This window comes from Rhinatrema bivittatum, chromosome 8 (assembly GCF_901001135.1).
Source record: "Rhinatrema bivittatum chromosome 8, aRhiBiv1.1, whole genome shotgun sequence".
Lineage (NCBI taxonomy): Eukaryota > Metazoa > Chordata > Amphibia > Gymnophiona > Rhinatrematidae > Rhinatrema > Rhinatrema bivittatum.
In genome coordinates this window covers 3,664,903-3,683,821 of record NC_042622.1, presented here as the reverse complement: position 1 = coordinate 3,683,821, position 18,919 = coordinate 3,664,903, and the positions used below count along the sequence as shown (strand labels likewise).

At 47.9% G+C, this 18,919-nt stretch overlaps 1 protein-coding gene across 5 annotated transcripts in view; it reads left to right on the top strand.

Moving 5' to 3' along the window:
- The first annotated feature begins 436 nt into the window (after positions 1 to 436).
- The window catches only part of TBC1D20 (TBC1 domain family member 20), a 43,552-nt gene continuing 25,069 nt past the window's right edge, over positions 437 to 18,919 (top strand). The window contains exons 1-3 of one of the 5 annotated variants that reach the window (XM_029613274.1): positions 439 to 638; positions 7,315 to 7,500; positions 16,177 to 16,257. In XM_029613274.1, coding sequence (XP_029469134.1) covers positions 7,401 to 7,500; positions 16,177 to 16,257 — 181 coding nt within the window. In that variant the 5' untranslated portion in view covers positions 439 to 638; positions 7,315 to 7,400. The other 4 variants (XM_029613272.1, XM_029613275.1, XM_029613276.1 and 1 more) reach the window with 4 other exon arrangements.

Sequence of the window (18,919 nt, the reverse complement as noted above, 5' to 3'; positions counted from 1 at the left end):
TTTTAACGTCTGAGGCATTCCCGTCCCGTCATTGCATCCTCACACTTTTATTTTTACCGTCCGCGTACAGAAAATGTGAGTTACACTGCAGCCCCCTTCGGCGTTTCGGGTAATAATTACGACCGTCTTAGCTAAGCCCTGTGCAGCGCTGGCCTGGCTCGGAGCCTTAAGAAAGCACACGCGGCGCGCGCTTTCCCGATCCACTTATTCCGGCTGCGAATAAATGACGACGGGAGGGAGGCGAGGCGGCCCTCAGACGGTCGCATCCACCTTCCAAGCCCTGGCACCGGGAAAAGAGTCGCAGGAGAAAGCGCAAACAGCCGCAGCACTTCCCGCCCCGCCCATTCTCCCACGTCGCCTTGCGCGCCCTCCATTTCTACTTCCGGTGCAATCGTACGTGGGGACGCACGAGCCTGAGGATCTTCCTGTCTTAGGGAGGCAGCGCAGGGGCCGCTGCGTGTGCGACGTGCTGACGTCAGGTGCCAGCGGGGCGGAAGGGCTGCGGGGAGGAGAGTGGCGTCGGTGCCAGTTCGGGCTCTGGGCCCGCGGCGCTCGCCCTCTCTTGCGCCCGGAATGTGTCGCCCTGCGCCCGGAAACATGTCCATGAGGAAGTCCCCGAGCAGCAGCAGCAGCAGGAGGCAAGGTGAAGAGGGACCGGTGGGGCAATTAATAATGCACAAGAAGTAAACATTTCTCAGTAGAGCCTGGGGGTCAGGATTGCCGAAGCGCCGATGGGGTAACCGCGGGAACAGAGTCAGGAAATACGGTTTCACGCAAGGAGCGATGGATGCCCTCCCGCACGGATTGCAACAAGTTATAGGATGAGCAGAGAGAGGCAGAGAATCCCTCCTTGCAAACCGCGAAAGGCTAGCGGAAGTCTGACCGTGGGGGTAACTCACACACAGCAGCGATTGCAACCTGCAGTGGCCTTCAAAACCTGGCCGGGGTGGCGATGACAGCCCGCAGTAACTTGCAGAGTGGCGTTATGGCTGCATCCGCATAACATCCAAAGTTAAATCAGCACGGGAAGGCGGGATATTTTGGACAGAAGAACATGAGAAGTTGCCTTCCTGGGTCACACCAAGGGTCCATCAAGCCCAGCATCCTGTTGCCAACAGTGGCCAATCCAGGCCATAAGAACCTGGCAAGTACATAAGAAATTGCCATGCTGGGTCACACCAAGGGTCCTGTAAGATTCTTAGAGGAAGACGATAAGGCTTGAAATGCCCCACGAGTGGAGGGGGTGATGACTGGCACTTTGGGATTCTGGGCATCCTTGGGACAGATACGGGGGGCAGAGGTAGAAAAATGGTTCAAAGTTCAGCATCCAGCATTGGATTGAGTGTGGCAATTTCTGTGTGCATCATCACAAAGTGGGCAGACAGGGCTAATTTGATAATTTTCTGCCTTTATTAACTATGTAATATTTGACCTCTTGTAACACACTTTCAGCACTCTAGTGTGATGATGATGATACTATCGCTCCAACCAAAATCCATAAAGACTGGAAAAATTAAACATACACAAAAAAATTTACCCAGCAGTTAATGTACAGTAATGCACCAACAGAGAGAGAGAAAATAGGTCTGCTATATATAATGGGCCTTCATACATAGATATCTGTATTCCTCAAAATGATGCTTATCACTACTGTGGTATCTTAGTTATAATCATCATCCCTTAATAGTGTACTCTTCTTGCTAATGTTTTTAATTTACAATAAAATCCACAGGAAACTTTGAAGTTATTGAAACATAGAAATGAAATGACGGCAGAAGAAGACCAAACGGCCCATCCAGTCTGCCCAGCAAGTTTCGCACTTTTTTTTTCTTTTTTCTCATACTTATCTGTGACAGCATGTGCTTATCATGAGTATGATCTTTTCACAATAACCCAAATGTTTGGAAGATCCTTTTCTTCAGGGGTTCAACCAGAACTGCTTGTTACTATATGTGGGAGATTTTGGAATTCCCTACTGGTACTCTATGGCTGCTCATATTCATCAGCACTCAACTGTAGCTGGTGTTACAAACGTCTTTTGTTAAAATCTTTATGATTTTTCAAAATACATATAATCAAGAGTATCTTTTATAAATTTATTTTTTTATATATATTTAATTTTTATTAAGTGAACAAGGAAATTATTCATACCAACCATCTTGACAATAACATAATCAGTTCAGAAGATATCCATGTTTAAACTTTAACTATACAGCAATTATAGTTCACCCTTTTATAAACATGTGTACCACATGCATACACCATTCATACCAACGCACAATTTTTGCAGTGTATTTATTTAAAAGCATTTATTACCTGCCCTTCCTACATATGAAGGAACCGACGAGATGTTCCCAACGTTCGTCGGTATATAAAAGATATTAAATAAATAAAAATAAATATGAAACACATACAGAAATAGAGAGGGAAGAAAGGCAATGCAAAGTCTTGGGTGGGGAGGGAGGGAGATCAGTTGTGTCAGGGGGAGAAGAAGACCAGGTAGCATCCCCTGCAGAAGGACAAGTTGAGGGTAGCCCTTTGCAATCTTGGTTAGGGAATGCACTCTTGAAGAGGAAAGGTCTTTCTCCGAGATGTCTTTGGTAGGCTGTTCCATTGGAGCAGTCTCTGGCTTCCTTGAGATGTGTTAGTTTTGTAGGTGGGAGCATCTGGTTAGATGATCTGAGCGGGGGCATGGATTTGTATTGTTGAGGAGTTTGTTATGGATCGAGGAGTGATGATCATAGCCAGCTTATATTGTATTCAGAAGGAGATAGGGAGCCAGTGGAGAGATGTGGTCTCGAATATGAGTGCAAGTGAGGAGTCTTATTGCTGAGTGCAGTGGTTCTCAACAGGCGTCTCAAGTCCTGGGAGATGTCGCACCGCCAGCAGGTGGCGGCCTCCTTATTAGCCCAGGAGGGAGTTGGTTGACTTCTCTTACATTGGGGCCTGATGGGAGGCTTCTCTCACTTTCCTCTCCTCTTTCTGGCCCAGTGGGAGGCTGTTTCCTCCTTCACCGAGATCAGAGTGAGACCTTGCCAGCTCCTGCTGTTCTGGGCCTGATGAGACTCAAACTTTATCTTCCCCTGCTGATGACTGATTGATTTAGAGTTTTGTTTTTTTATACTGACATTCGTAGGGTAACATCATATCGGTTTCCATGAAACAAGAACATCAGAAAAAAATTGCTTTACAGAAAACTATGATAAACTGTGAACTGATAAAGTTAAAGAGACATCAATACTATTTAGCAATAATAAAATGGGAAATAAGGTTAAAGTGAAAACAATATTATCTAGCAATATAAACTAAAATGATCTCTTCACCCTGTGGAGGGTGGGGGAAGGGAGGTTGGGGATGCTGGGAAGATGAAGGTAGACTGGAGAGGGGGAGGGTAGGGGCTGCTGAGCAGGAAAGGGGTGGGAAGCGGGGTCGGGGTAGTTGGGCAGGCAGGGAGGGGGTAGGGAGAGTCAGGCAGGGGAGAGGAGGGAGCACAGGGAAGAGGATGAGATGTTACTTGGATACTTGCCAGGTTCTTATGGCCTGGATTGGCCTCTGTTGGAAGCAGGATGCTGGGCTTGATAGACCCTTGGTCTGACCCAGCATGGCACGTTCTTATGTTCTTATGATGTGGGGGGATAAGGAATGCTGGGCAGGGCTATGAGTATGAGTGAATGATTGGGAAAAGTGAAGGCATGGAAGGGGAGTGAGCCATAATACATCAGTTTGGGGAATGTGCATTTCTTCTAGCTTTGTACTTTGCTTAGTGTAGGAGGAAATGTATTTCTGTTTCTAGCTCTCCAGTTTTGCACTGCATGCAGAGGGGCTTTTTGAGGTTTCCATTCCAGTTTTTGTCTCCACATTTGTAATTTGTGATCTTTTATTCTGTATTTGTCAAAGGTCAGATCTGTAGGTGTGACTAAGGTGTGAGGTATTTTATTAGTAGGTAGGGATTTGTATCAATCTTCTTTGTTGCGTTTCCTCACTCTCAGTAGGGCATGCATTGGTGCTGCACTGCTGTCTTTTCATAGGAAGGGCTATTGCTGTTAGTGTTGCAATGATATCGAAGATTTGCTGCATATGTGCTGAGTGGTTTGTTTTTCAGGTTTTGTATTTTACAGTGCGCCTGGTAGTAAGGGAGTTTGTGTTTCTGTTACTGAGATAGCAGCAGAATCAGAATATCTTTTTTATATAGTGAGTTGCATTTGAAATATCCTGGTTCTGCTTTGCATCCATTGTTTGGGGATAGGGGAGGGGAGGCGGGAGTGGGTTCTTATGGATGCAGAATATATGTTTACATTTGACCCCATGATGGTCAAGTGTTCAGTGTGTCATGCCGGTAAGCATTATCTGCTAGGTGTGTCCCAATAGGAAAAAGGATGAGAGCCACTGGCCGAGCCTACCAACGGGGATCCGTTCCAGATACTTTAAGCTATGGGAAAAAGTGTTAAAAGGATCTCCTTTGAAATACTGGTCTTTTCTCCATATAATTCCTGCTTTCTAAGCATTTCTAAAGTAGCATGTCGCTGCCTCAACGCTGCGCAGTCAGCAACCTGAGGCACTACATCATCACGCCAGTGTGACACAAGGGAAACTGCCATGAAGTTTTTTCCAACACTAGGCAAAACCATATCCCTCTGAAATAAATGCAAATACAACATTTAACCGTCCCACTGAACAGATTATTCTAATATCTGTTCTAAAAGCACACAAATCCATCTTATAGCCTCTGTGACCATATGCTCTCTCCGGATAGATCTCCACTCAGGATATTGCATTTGTGGGATTTGCCCATGTGCTTAAAATGCATCTTCACTCTTTTAGTCCTGGTGATATGTACACAATGTAGTATTTTAAATTGAATTTCCCCTAAATTGGCTGGGAGTAGATATCTGTAGACAGCTGCAAACGCTTCTGTCGTATCTATTCCTAAATCAGCATTCCAGTAATTGGCCAGCTTTGCAAAATGGGGCACAGGTAACTCTTTTTTTTTAAATGCCTTACCCATATCCCAATCTTATTAAACCGGGGCATAGCCTCAAAAAAATGTTTCCTCTGCATGAATAAATGCCCTGGTATTGCCATCCCCCTGCACAGTCTGTAAGCTGTAATGATGTGCGTGCAGGTGTGCAAAACCTTGCTTTCTGCTCTGTCCCACTGCGCTTTCAGTCGCTGAAAAGAGCACAGACTTCCTCGCTCCTCCAAAACAGCCCCTTCTTTTCCCCCTCATGAGAGAGAGAATAATCTAACTCCAGGGAAAATTCTGTTTCCCACAGAGACAAAATATAAGATGGCCATTCAGGTATCAGCAACAAAAGGTACTGAGGAGGGGCCGGCCTGCGTAGGATAAAAAAAAGCATAGGAAACCCCTTATGAATACAACATTTACATGGAAACTTTACAAAACAAAATGTCCCCAAATGAAGGAGTGCAGGTCTAAAGCAGGCAGTGCTGGCGAGCTCCAGCTGTTCAGGATCTCCCCAGGGAACATGCATGAGAGATTTCCGTCCAGTGGAGGCGCTGCATGCATGTTCCCTGGGGAGATCCTGAAAGCCTGGCCTGTTTGTGGCCTTCGGGGACTGTGCTTCGCCAGCACTGGGCTAAACAGTAAAAACTGTTTATGCTTTTTTTGTGTCTGTTTAGAGACATCTGGGAAAATCATGACTCTGTTACAAAAACATTGTACCATGATGTCTAAAATATAATTTCAATACTCAGTCTTTGCCAGGTTCCAATACAAAGGTGTAACCACGTCTGAATCAGACGTCTCTGACAGCGTCACCTTCACTTTCTCCATCTTCTTTTTTTTTAAACAATAATAAATTCTAACAAACAGTGGTATACAAAGCTCTGGACCACCCAATATCTCAATATTCAAGAAGGTGTTTAACAAAGTTCCTCATGAGAGGCTTCTAGGAAAAGTAAAAAGTCATGGGATAGGAGGTGATGTCCTTTCATGGATTACAAACTGGTTAAAAGACAGGAAACAGAGAGTAGGACTAAATGGTCAATATTCTCAGTGGAAAAGGGTAAACAGTGGAGTGCCTCAGAGATCTGTACTTGGACCGGTGCTTTTCAATATATTTATAAATGATCTGGAAAGGAATACGACGAGTGAGGTTATCAAATTTGCGGATGATACAAAATTATTCAGAGTAGTTAAATCACAAGCGGATTGTGATACATTACAGGAGGACCTTGCAAGACTGGAAGATTGGGCATCCAAATGGCAGATGAAATTTAATGTGGACAAGTGCAAGGTGATGCATATAGGGAAAAATAACCCTTGCTGTAGTTACACGATGTTAGGTTCCATATTAGGAGCTACCACCCAGGAAAAAGATCTAGGCATCATAGTGGATAACACATTGAAATCGTCGGCTCAGTGTGCTGCAGCAGTCAAAAAAGCAAACAGAATGTTGGGAATTATTAGGAAGGGAATGGTGAATAGAACGGAAATTCCCTGTACGTACCCGGATCAGTCCAGGACAGCTGGGTTTTGCCTCCCCACCAGCAGATGGAGACAGAAGAAGACTTTGCGGACTCTGTCCTATACCCCTGAGGTGCCACCCGGTGTCTGCCAGTATGATTCAGTATTCTTCTGTCTCCAGCAGATGGTGGAGGTGCAAAGCCTAGTGTCTCTCGGTGGTACTAAGTTTGGGGTTTGTTTGTCTTTACACTTTTGAATAATAGGAGGAATAGGGGGCACTCCATGAAGTTAGCATGGGGCACATTTAAAACTAATCGGAGAAAGTTCTTTTTTACTCAACGCACAATTAAACTCTGGAATTTGTTGCCAGAGGATGTGGTTAGTGCAGTTAGTGTAGCTGTGTTTAAAAAAGGATTGGATAAGTTCTTGGAGGAGAAGTCCATTACCTGCTATTAAGTTCACTTAGAGAATAACCACTGCCATTAGCAATGGTTACATGGAATAGACTTAGTTTTTGGGTACTTGCCAGGTTCTTGTGGCCTGGATTGGCCACTGTTGGAAACAGGATGCTGGGCTTGATGGACCCTTGGTCTGACCCAGTGTGGCAATTTCTTAATGATCTTTACTCATCTACTGCCACCCTAATGTACTGTAAACTGCTTTGGGTGAATTTTGTATGCAGGAAGGTAATGACGCCCTGGGCTAAACCTGCAGGGAGTGAATGACTGCATTGTGCTTCCAAGAGGATCTGCGGATACGCAGCATGGAGCAGAGTTTACAGCAGCCTGGCGTGGCCAGTTTGGTTTTTGTCTGCTGTCATTTATGATGTTCGTGTTTTGCTTTTGATAGTGATTTTTTTTCCTAATTTTTTAGCTTTTATCTTCTAGATTTCGAGTCCAAGAAGGGAAGGAAGGTCTCTGAGATTTGCCAGGCTCTACACAGTAATCCACCAGATGTGGCTGCACTTCGACGCATGGCAATTAGTGAGGGGGGACTGCTGACCAACGAGATTCGCTGTAAGGTGTGGCCAAAGCTCCTGAATGTGAGCACAGATGAGCTGCCTCCCAAGCCAGGTATGTAAACCGATAGGATGGGTATTTCAGTGTCGCTATCTAAAAACTGTTAAATAAATAAATAAATGGAATTCCTGGGTCAGGGATGCTTAAGAACTGAAAAAGTGCAAAGCTGGGTCAGACCAAGGTCCATCAAGCCCAGCATCCTGTTTCCAACAGTGGCCAATCCAGGTTTCTTGGAGGTACCTGGCAGACTCTAACAGGGAGATCTTTCCCTGACGTTACAGGAGCAATCCCTACATCTTTCTGGCGTACCCTGTACGCACCCGGATCAGTCCAGATGCCTGGGCTCATACATCCCTGCCAGCAGGTGGAGACAGAGAAAAAACTTGCCTGACCCTGCTACCTAAAGCCTAGTGCCACCTGCAGTTCCTCAGTATTTTCTCTTTCCCTGTACATACCCGGATCAGTCCAGACGCCTGGGCTCATGCATTCCTGCCAGCAGGTGGAGACAGAGAGAAAAACTTGCCTGACCCTGCTACCTAAAGCCTAGTGCCACCTGCAGTTCCTCAGTATTTTCTCTTTCCCTGTACGCACCCGGATCAGTCCAGACGCCTGGGCTCATGCATCCCTGCCAGCAGGTGGAGACAGAGAGAAAAACTTGCCTGACCCTGCTTCCTAAAGCCTAGTGCCACCTGCAGTTCCTCAGTATTTTCTCTTTCCCTGTACATACCCGGATCAGTCCAGATGCCTGGGCTCATGCATTCCTGCCAGCAGGTGGAGACAGAGAGAAAAACTTGCCTGACCCTGCTTCCTAAAGCGTAGTGCCACCTGCAGTTCCTCAGTATTTTCTCTTTCCCTGTACGCACCTGGATCAGTCCAGATGCCTAGGCTCACGCATCCCTGCCAGCAGGTGGAGACAGAGAAAAAAACTTGCCTGACCCTGCTACCTAAAGCCTAGTGCCACCTGCAGTTCCTCAGTATTTTCTCTTTCCCTGTACGCACCCGGATCAGTCCAGATGCCTGGGCTCATGCATTCCTGCCAGCAGGTGGAGACAGAGAGAAAAACTTGCCTGACCCTGCTTCCTAAAGCCTAGTGCCACCTGCAGTTCCTCAGTATTTTCTCTTTCCCTGTACATACCCGGATCAGTCCAGACGCCTGGGCTCATGCATTCCTGCCAGCAGGTGGAGACAGAGAGAAAAACTTGCCTGACCCTGCTTCCTAAAGCCTAGTGCCACCTGCAGTTCCTCAGTATTTTCTCTTTCCCTGTACGCACCTGGATCAGTCCAGACGCCTGGGCTCACGCATCCCTGCCAGCAGGTGGAGACAGAGAAAAAAACTTGCCTGACCCTGCTACCTAAAGCCTAGTGCCACCTGCAGTTCCTCACTATTTCTCTGTCTCTAGCAGATGGCACAGGGGGCTCCACCTGCAGTTCTGTAGGGTTTTTGTCTTTAATGCTTTTCTTTTGAGCCTTCCTCCCGGGGGTTTTGTTTTTTCCTTTGGATTCCTGGTGGGTCCTACCCTGTCCGGTAGAGGCAGACGGGCTGGGGGTTGTTCCCTTTTGTGGGGTTGTACATCTGGTTGTCCAGATCCCTCCCTCATGAAGCCGCCCAGGCAGCTGCAGACTGTCCAGGGATTTTTTTGTTCCCTTATGGCTGAGACTGCCTGTTTCTTTTAGTCAGATTTTTAGCTCTCAGTGTATTTTTCCATAAACATACACTCCAGACCTGCGCATACACTAAGGACGTCAAGAACTTCTGCGCGCAGAGCAGGGAAGGTAATTACTGCCGCCGAATATCTCTGCTTCATGAGGCGAGCCTTCTCAAGGCCCAAAAACCGTAAGACAAAATCGAGTTGGATCCTGGTGAAGGACCGGGCCTTGCTGGAGCAGGGCACTATGTGGTAGGAGACACGGGGGTTCTCCATCTGAAGTCACCGCATGTCTGCACATCTCGGGCACCTGGGCCAATCCAGAGCCACTAAAAGGAGTAATACCCTGTGGTGCTTGATCCTGCGAATGACCCTGCCCAGCAATGGCCATGGGGGGAAGGCTTTATAATAAGTCCTCTTTTGGCCATTCTGAACCAGGGCATCGATCCCCAGGAACCGCTAATCTCTTGGGCGACTGAAGAATGGGGAAACCTTTGTGTTATGAGATGCGGCCAGCAGGTCGATGGATGGGAGGTCCCAGCAATCTACCAGCAGCTGAAAGTCTCTGGCCGATAATACCCATTCTCCTGGATCCAGATTATCCCTGCTTAGAAAGTGTGCTCTGATGTTGTCTTTTCCTGCAATATGGGAGGCCAAGATCATCTGTAGATTCAATTCCGCCCATTTCATAAGGAGATCTGACTCCAGAGACACTTTCTGGCGGTTGATGTAGGCTACTACTGTTGTGTTGTCCAACATCACGTGGACCGCCTGACCCTGGAGTGAGTGGCTAAACTATAGACACGCCAATCTGACCGCCCAGGCTTTCAGGCGGTTTATGTTCCTGAGTGCTGCTTCCTTGGTCCAACGTCCCTGGGCTGTCCGTTCCTGACAGTGAGCTTCCCACCCCCGGAGGCTTGCGTCTGTCGTGAGGACCAGCCAGTTTGGCAAGGACAGGCTTACACTCTTTGCCAGGTGAGCTTCTTAAAGCCACCACTGGAGCCGAGAACATACTTCTATCGGTAGGTGGAGGCAAATCGAATAGTCTTGAGACAGTAGGTTCCAGCATGTCAGCAGAGTGCATTGAAGTGGCCGCATGGATGTCCTCGTCCATGGTACTACCTACAGAGTTGATGTCATCAAACAGAGGACCTATAGATAGCTCCACACCTTGGGGCATATCATGTTCGTCAACTGATGCTTCCTTATCCACGAAGACAGGAGGAACACCTTGCCCTGCTTTGTGTCGAATCGGACTCCCAGATATTCTATGGACAGGGAGGGCTTAAGGCTGCTTTTATCCTTATTTATGACCCAGCCAAGCTCCTGAAGCAGGGACGTCACCCTGCTGGTCACCTGGAGACTCTCTTCCAATGACTTCACCTGGATCAACCAGCCGTCCAAGTACGGGTGCACCAGGATTCCCTCTGTCCTCAGTGTCATCACTGTGATCACAATCTTGGAAAATGTTTTGAGGGCAGTGGCCAAGCCGATGGGCAGAGCCCGGAACTGATGACGGCGGCCCAATATTGTAAAGCATAGGAAACGCTGATGTTTTTGCTGGATTAGAATATGAAGGTAGGCCTCAGAGAGGTCCAGGGAGGTTAGGAACTCTCCCAGATGTACGGCGATTATCACGAAGTGCAGCGTTTCCATGTGGAAATGAATCGCCCATAGGTGTCGGTTGACACTCTTGAGGTCCATGATGGGGCGAAAGTAACCATCCTTCTTAGGTACGATGAAATAGATGGAATAATGCCCCATATTTTCCTGGGGCACAGGTACTAGAATTATAGCCCTCAATTTGAGGAGCCTTATCAAGGTAGACTGCACTGCCTGCTTCTTTTGCCCCAAGGAGTTCTGCGAAACTTCAGTGCATATCCTTCTTGTATGACATCTATTATCCATTTGTCCAACGTGATCTCGACCCGCTGCTGGTAGGAGAGATAGTCGACCCTTTATCTCCTCATTCCGTGGATGGGTGGGCAAAACTTCATTGGGGAGTTCAGGCTGAACCTGAATCCGAACCTGCCCCTCTCTTGGGCTGTCTGCTTCGAAAGGACTGAGACCTCCCAGAGGACCGAGGCCTTTGAAATGCTGAGTTTGTGTAGGATCGATAGTATTGGGCACCCTTGGATCGATCCCTCATGGGTGAGCACACTGTGACTGCTTTCTCTTACCTTCTGGTAGCCAGGGCACTGGAGATTCACCCCACTTACTGGCCAGACTTTCCAATTCGCTTCCGAAGAGGAGTGATTCTTTAAGGGCATCTTTGTGAGTTCTGCGTCTGCTGACCAATTTCACAGCCATAGCTGTCTTCTGGCCACTGTCACTGAGGCCACCCCTCTGGCCGAAGTATGGACTAGGTCAGAGCCCGCGTCCGGTAAAAAGGCAGTGGCAGGCTCCATAGCTTCTCTGGAATATACCCTGAGTCATCCACCTCTCTAGAAAGGAATAGGCATGAGCGAGCCACCAGGGCACAGCAGGAAGCAATCTGTAAGGTCATTGGTATCGCATCAAAGGCTCGACTCCATCCACTAATCTTACGCATCCTTTAAGGCCACTCTTTCCTCCACTGGGATAGTTTGCTTCGAAACAGCGCAGACCAGCGCATCCACTTTAAGGAAGCACTGGCATTCTCTCGCTGCTGGATCCAGTGGGTATAGAGCTTCTAATGCTCGACCACCTTTAAAACTTACTTCAGAGGCATCCCATTCCAGGTCAATCAATTCCTGGATGGCTTCCAGTATCGGGAAATAGCAAGAGGCTTTCCGTAGAAACACCATGCTGGGATTCGTCTTAGGTTCTGTCTTGGAAACTGCCCCAGGAACTCCCAGCATCTTCAGGGTCTGGGAAACCAGGGCCGGCAATTCGTCTCTATGGAAAAAAGAAACATGGTCCGATTATGGTTCTAAACCTGGAGGGATTTCTCCATCTTCCAAGGAATCTGGATCCCCTTCTTCATCCATGCTGTCCGGGTCCCTGCCAGGGATACCCTTGGTGAGGCAAGGCATGTCTTGAGGTCTGCCGATACGGCTGGGAGAGGGAGGCCTTACCGGCTGTGGTTCCGTCTGGACAGGGGCAATTAAACCAGACTCTGCCTGTACGAAGGCCTTGAAGGCTTGGAAAAAATTTCATCCAAGAGAAGGCAGCCGGGTCCATGCCTAGCCCAGGAAGAACTAGAGTAGGTGCTGCTGAATTTCCCTCTCCTACAGAAGACCCAGCCCCGGGATTATTCAGATCCAGGGTGCTTCCGGTAAAGGTTGTGGCTGACCCATCCTCCGAATGGGAAGAACCGGGCTTGGTAAAGTATGGGGAGGTCAACTGTCCCTGGGCCTCCTCACAGTGCTGACGTAAGTAAGAATCCAGGTCAGACTGAGTAGTCCTAATATGGCAAGCAGCACAGAGAGAATGGCGCTTATGTTTCTTTGCTGCCGGAGTCATTAGAGGCAGCAGTTGCGAATTCAGCCAGCTCGCACAGATTTCGGGCACCTAAGTGGCCACGGCAAGGCGCACACACAGCCCATGCACTTGGGAATCCAAGCCTAAGAAGTTGTGTACGTAGCCTGCGCGCGAAGTTGTTCGTACACCTACCTGCGCCATTGTACGCACACTTGTGTGCATGGCACGTGCACAGAGCCAGCACGCACTGCGCATGCTGACACTGTATGGAGAGCAATGCAAGGCGCACAAAACCACATGCAAGATGGCGCCGATGCGGCCTACAACACGGTGTGCCGACTAAGCCTGAAGAGGGGCCTAGCCCACTGGGGGTCCATTCAACCCTCTTGGTGCCCAGTTCCCTTTACAGCAATGGATCGGGAATGACGTCGGTACGGTGCGGTGCAAGGAAAGCAGAGGAAGTCTTTCTGAAACCCCTCCAATGTCTCTGAATCAGAAGAAACCCTCTTTTTTTTTTTTTTTTTTTTTTTTTTAAACTTATCTGCTTCTGCGTCTGTTGGTGCCCAGGGTCTAGGATTATTTGCAGGTCCAGGGTTCTATGGCTTCTACTCTAGATTTGGTGCCCTGGCGTTTGCTCATATGCGGCCGCTTCAGAGTGTACTTTTGTCCCGTTAGAATCCTCTGTTGGAGGAGTTTTAGCTTAATTTACCTTTCAAGAGGGTTCCAGGTCCAATCTTTCATGTTGGCTGTGCAGACCCAATTTGGAGAGAGACGTAGAACTGGAGATTCCGGATTGGGTGGCAGTTACCACTGATGCCAGCCTCAGGGGTTTGGGGGGCTGTTTGTCAAGAAGGGCAGCCCAAGGTCAGTGGTCAATTATTGAGGTATCCTGGTTAATCAACCGTTTGCAACGAGGGCAGTTCATAGGGCCTTGTTGGCCTTTCTACCACAGATTCTAGGGCGGACTGTGCGCATGTTCTTTGACAATTCGACGACAGTGGCCTATATCAATCATCATGGTGGGATGAAGAGTAGTCAGGTGGCTCAGGAAGCCCAGGAACTAGTTGTCTGGCCGGTAAGACATCTAGCGGGCTTAGTGGCATTTCACGTGGCCAGAGTGGACAATATCTAGGTGGATTATCTAAGCAGACAGCAGCTAGATCCTGGGGGAGTGGGTGTTGTCAGCAGAGGCTTTTGCCCTCCTCCGGTCCAGGGGGAGAATTCCCCTCCTAGATCTCATGATGTCATGAGGGAATGTCAAGGCAAAACGGTTCTTCAGCCACAGAAGGGAGGTCGGGTCCCAGGAGATCGATGCTCTAGTCCAGCCTTGGCCAACAAGGCTTCTTCTGTACATGTTTCCCCATGGCCCCTAGTAGGATGAGTGTTGCATTGCATAGAGCAGCATCCCAGTCAGGTGATTCTCGTGGTGCCAGAGTGGCCGCACCGTTCGTGGTTTGCGAACCTGGTTCATCTAGCAATAGATAGTCCTATCCGATTGGCTTATCTCCAGGGGTTGCTGCGACAAGGTCCCATCTTTTTGGATCGGGCGAATCGCTTTAGTCTTGTGGCTTGGCTTTTGAAAGGTGCCAATTGTGCTTAAAAGATTGCTCGAAGTCAGTAATTGCCACTTTGCTTCAGGCTCGGAGACCAGCTCCCTCTTTGGTGTATATCCATGTGTGGAAAGTGAGTCGTCGTGTGTGGAGGAAGGCCTAGATCCTTTACAAGTGGTCATTTCTCAGGTCTTGGCCTTTTTGCAGAGGGGCTTGGCAAATGGATTGGCTTATAATTCGCTCCAAGTACAGGTAGCAGACATAGGGTATCTTCGAGACAAGTTACAGGGGATGCCCTTGGCTTCCCATCCGGATGGCGCTCATTTTCTTAAGGGAGCAAAACATTTGTGTCTGCCAGTCCTTCGATTGTGTCCTTCATGGAACCTTAATCTGGTACTTTGGGTTCTATGTGGTTCCATTTTTGAGCCGTCAAGGCAGGCGTCTTTGAATAATCTTACCCTGAAGACCATCTTCTTGATACCGATCTGTTCAGTTAGATGGATTCTGGAGCTTCAAGCCTTGTCATGTAGGAATCCTTTTCTGCAGATTCCGGACAATGGGGTTTCATTGCGTACGGTCCCTTCCTTTTTGCCGGTCGTGTCTTCTTTCCATCTCAACCAGAATGTGGAACTTCCGGCCTTCCCTCACCTGAGGGTAAATATGTTGCATGCCAAGGAGCTCCACTTATTGGAATTTCACCTGACGCTGTTACGTTATCTTAAGGTCACTAACAGTTTTACAGCAGTCAGATCATCTGTTTGTCTTGTTCAATGGAGCAAAGAAGGGAAATAAGGCTTCTAAAACCATCATTGCTCGCTGGTTGAAGGAAACAATCTTTTCGGCTTCTCTGTAAGGGTTGAACGGTTCCAGAGGGGTTGTGTGCGCATTCTACTAGGGTGCAGACAGCCTCCTGGGTGGAGTGTCGGCTGGTATTACTGCAGGAAATCTGTCAGGCGGCGACATGGTCTTCCCTGCACACTTTTGCTAAACAATACCGATTGGATGTTTGGGTGCCTGAGGAGGCCACGTTTGGGGAAAGTGTGTTACGCGTGAATCTTTTGAGTGCCCCTCCACATAAGGGAGCTTTGATACATTTGACTTGTCTGGTCTGATCTGGGTTATTAACAGCAAAGGAAAATTGGTTCTCAGCTGCTAATTTTCATTTCTGTAATACCACAGATCAGTCCAGAAGGCAGGCCCCTTAGAGTACAAACGACCTTTGCCGCTGCTGTTCTTTAGATGTTTTGTATACATGTTGAAGGATTTAATTTCCGTTGGGGGTAAGGGGCTCCAGCTGGTTTTTCTCTGCTTACCCTAGTTGGGGGGGTTAGTTGCCTCCATCTGCTGGTAGGGAGGCAAAACCCACTTGTCTGGACTGATCTGGGGTACTACAGGAATGAACATTTGCAGGTAAGAATTGATTTTCCTTTAAAATGTTTCAAACCTACAACCAGTTAGTTCCATAGCGAGCTCCCTAGTCCTCGTGGTATTTGAAGGGGTTCCCTTCTATTCTGTTATCATGGACTCATGATTGATAGAAGATATAAGTTGGAAATGTGGCTGGGCCGTGGAATGGGTATGGGGATTATGACATAAGCAACCAAAACCATTGCTGTTTCAGGAAGAGTTCATGGTGGCTTGACTAATTGGCATGTGTTGTGTACATGCTTATGCTTTGAGAGTGCCTTCTCAGGATATTTTACACTTCGTTGTAATCCGATTAGCAAGGTGGAAAATCAATGATTTAAAATAAATAAGAGGCGACCAGAAGTGCACACAGCACTCGAGGTGCGGTCACACCATGGATGAAATATGAGCTCTGTCTTACTCTTTGGGTATTTTAGGGCGTGCGTATTGCGAGGTAAGGAAAAATGGATTTAACGTTGCTTGGCTGGCAGCTGACTGCTCTGTCCTGCACTGTGAAGTGTCTGCCGGTTTGCAGAGGCTTGCTCTAGTCGGTAGCTGTCTATCTGTTGGGAACTAGCCATGTTTTGGCTGCTCACACTCAGATGGACAGCTCCTAGCAGGAAGGGGTTAGTTAGGGGCAGTGGTCTGAGCATGGATCTCTCCAGAGTCCTCACGGGGTGTTTCCCTGCCCTCGTCAGATTCTATCACCATTCCTTCTCTTGCAGGAGAGGAGCTGCGCGAGAACAGTCAGGATTACCACCAGGTGCTCCTGGACGTCCAGCGTTCACTGCGCCGCTTCCCTCCAGGTAACAATGCGATCAAGGGGCAAGGATGTGTCGCAGCTTCTGTCTGCTGCTGGGACTGGTATGGAGAGTTGGGGGGGTGTGGCGGGCTGCCCTGCAGATCCTTTCTCAGAACTCATTCAGGCATGAGGTTGACTTTCATCAGGTTTTCGTTGGTTAATTTATCCCTTAAAATTGAATACTTTCAGATGTAATTGTGCCATATTTTAGAAAATTGTAAATAGCATTTCTTGGATAATTAACTCTATCTTCAGCTACCTTGGGATGAGTCGTGGAATTGTGGTCACGTTTTTCTTGGCCTGGCACTCTCGTTCTGCTCCTTTTGGGTTTCGGTGCCCGGCAGTTTCCCTCTCCCCTAACCTTGCATCTAACACCAGCATTGTGCTCAGAGGCTGCCACTAAATGTCCCCACTGAGCAAGGCAGCTGCAGCCCCAGCTGCCCAGGGGATGGAGCCCAGCTCCTCTGCAGAGCACTGCCATTGGGCAGCCCAGTTCTTGTTTTGGGGCAGGGGGGAGGGATTAGCCAAAGCCGGGTGGTTTATGTTTGAAGTGGACATTAGGATTGGTAGTTACCGAGCAAGCTGTTTTTCTTTGAGCTGCAGTATAGTTAAAACTTCTGTTAATCTCAGCATGGAGTCATGTGGCCTTCCATTAGAGAGAAGGCATAATCTACGTGTGTGACACCAGTCAGGTGGCCTCACTCTTCAATTAGGCCAAATAGGGTGAGGATAAAGTCCGTCGTGCCCAGCATCCTTTCTGACCGTGGCCAGTCTGGGCCACCTTGGAAGTACCTGGCAAATCCCATTTATGAAACTCTGTTTGACATTGCTCTCCCCGGGAATTTAGAGGTGGAGAAACCAAAGCTCATTTGGCTGAGAATTATTTCCAAACTCATCCCAACCTTTTTGAAACTCATTTTCTGGCCACAGGTTTCATAGCTCAATCCTGAGATGACATAAAGACACTGTCTGTTACCTGTTGGTTTCGTGGACCGTCCCCCATGCCAGTGCTGTTGCCTGTTGGTTTCGTGGACCGTCCCCCATGCCAGTGCTGTTGCCTGTTGGTTTCGTGGACCGTCCCCCATGCCAGTGCTGTTGCCTGTTGGTTTCGTGGACCGTCCCCCATGCCAGTGCTGTTGCCTGTTGGTTTCGTGGACCGTCCCCCATGCCAGTGCTGTTGCCTGTTGGTTTCGTGGACCGTCCCCCATGCCAGTGCTGTTGGTTTCGTGGACCGTCCCCCTTGCCAGTGCTGTTGCCTGTTGGTTTCGTGGACCGTCCCCCATGCCAGTGCTGTTGCCTGTTGGTTTCGTGGACCGTCCCCCTTGCCAGTGCTGTCTGACAGTGAATTAAGGGAGGAAGAATTCAGAAGAGTGCTGAAAACTTGCCTTAGGTCTCCATCTTTTGCTCTCTGTTGTGCCTGTTATTGAGTAGTTGGTTAATACTGTATAGAGGTCTCTGTATGTGATTAATATTTATTTGTATTATTGTTTTTACCTTTGTATTATTTTAATGTTATACATTGCTCTGAGCGATTTTCAGACAGAGTATTTTTAAATAAATAAATGTTTCTCTGTCACATCCCCTCTGTGTCTCTTCCAAGCTAGCGAGTTCTTTCTCCATAGGGGAGCTTTCCCATCCTCTCTGGTCTCCTTTCTCAGATGTGGAGGCCAGAGCTGCTCACAATACTCGAGGTGCAGTCGCACCATGCAGCAGTATTATATTCCCAGTATTATATATCCTTGTATTATTCACAAGGATTCCAGACCCTTTTCCTGTGTGGTGACCTCTAACACGGAGCCCAGCGCTGGGATTATTTTCTTATCTACATCATTTTGTGCTTGCCACATAAAATTTCATCTGCCATTTAGATGCCCAGCTGCCCATCCTTGCAAAATCCTTCTGCAGTTCCTCAGTCTTCTCCTGTTTTACTAATTTGAACAATTTTGTGTCTGAAAATTTTGTCACATTGCTCCCTTTCCAGATCATTCGTGAATACGTAGAACATGGGCCCCAGTACCAGTCCCTCTGGCAAAGGGAATATAGGAAATTATTCCTTACCTGCTAATTTTCGTTCCTGTAGTACCACAGATCAGTCCAGACCACCGGGTTGTGTCTCCCTTCCAGCAGAGAGAGTCGGAGAAAAAAACTGAAAAGGCCCCCCTCTTAACCTGGTGTGCCCTCCTGCGATCCCTCAGTATATAGGATATCAAAGCAGAATAACCAATAAAGGAGAACAAATCCCCAAACATAACAACCAGTGGCTACAACAATATGCATGGTAAAAGAAACAAACTGTACTGCCGCATAGCATATCAATCAAGAAGATTCCTTCCCATGCCTGTAAAGAACTCTGCCGAGGTAAGAAGAAGGAAGAAAACATACAGAAAAAACGGACTCTCCAAAAAACCCAAGGGCGGGCGTCTAGACTGATCCTTGGTACTACAGGAACGAAAATTAGCAGGTAAAAACCAATTTTCCTTTCCCTGTACGTACCAGGATCAGTCCAGGACACCTGGGATGTACCAGAGCTGCCCTAATTGGGGTGGGATCTGGAGAGTCCCGCACGAAGAACACTGCTGCCAAAACAGTCGACCTCCAGATCCCGGACGTCCACACGATAATGATTCACAAAAGTATGCAATGATTTCCAAGTGGCTGCTCTACAA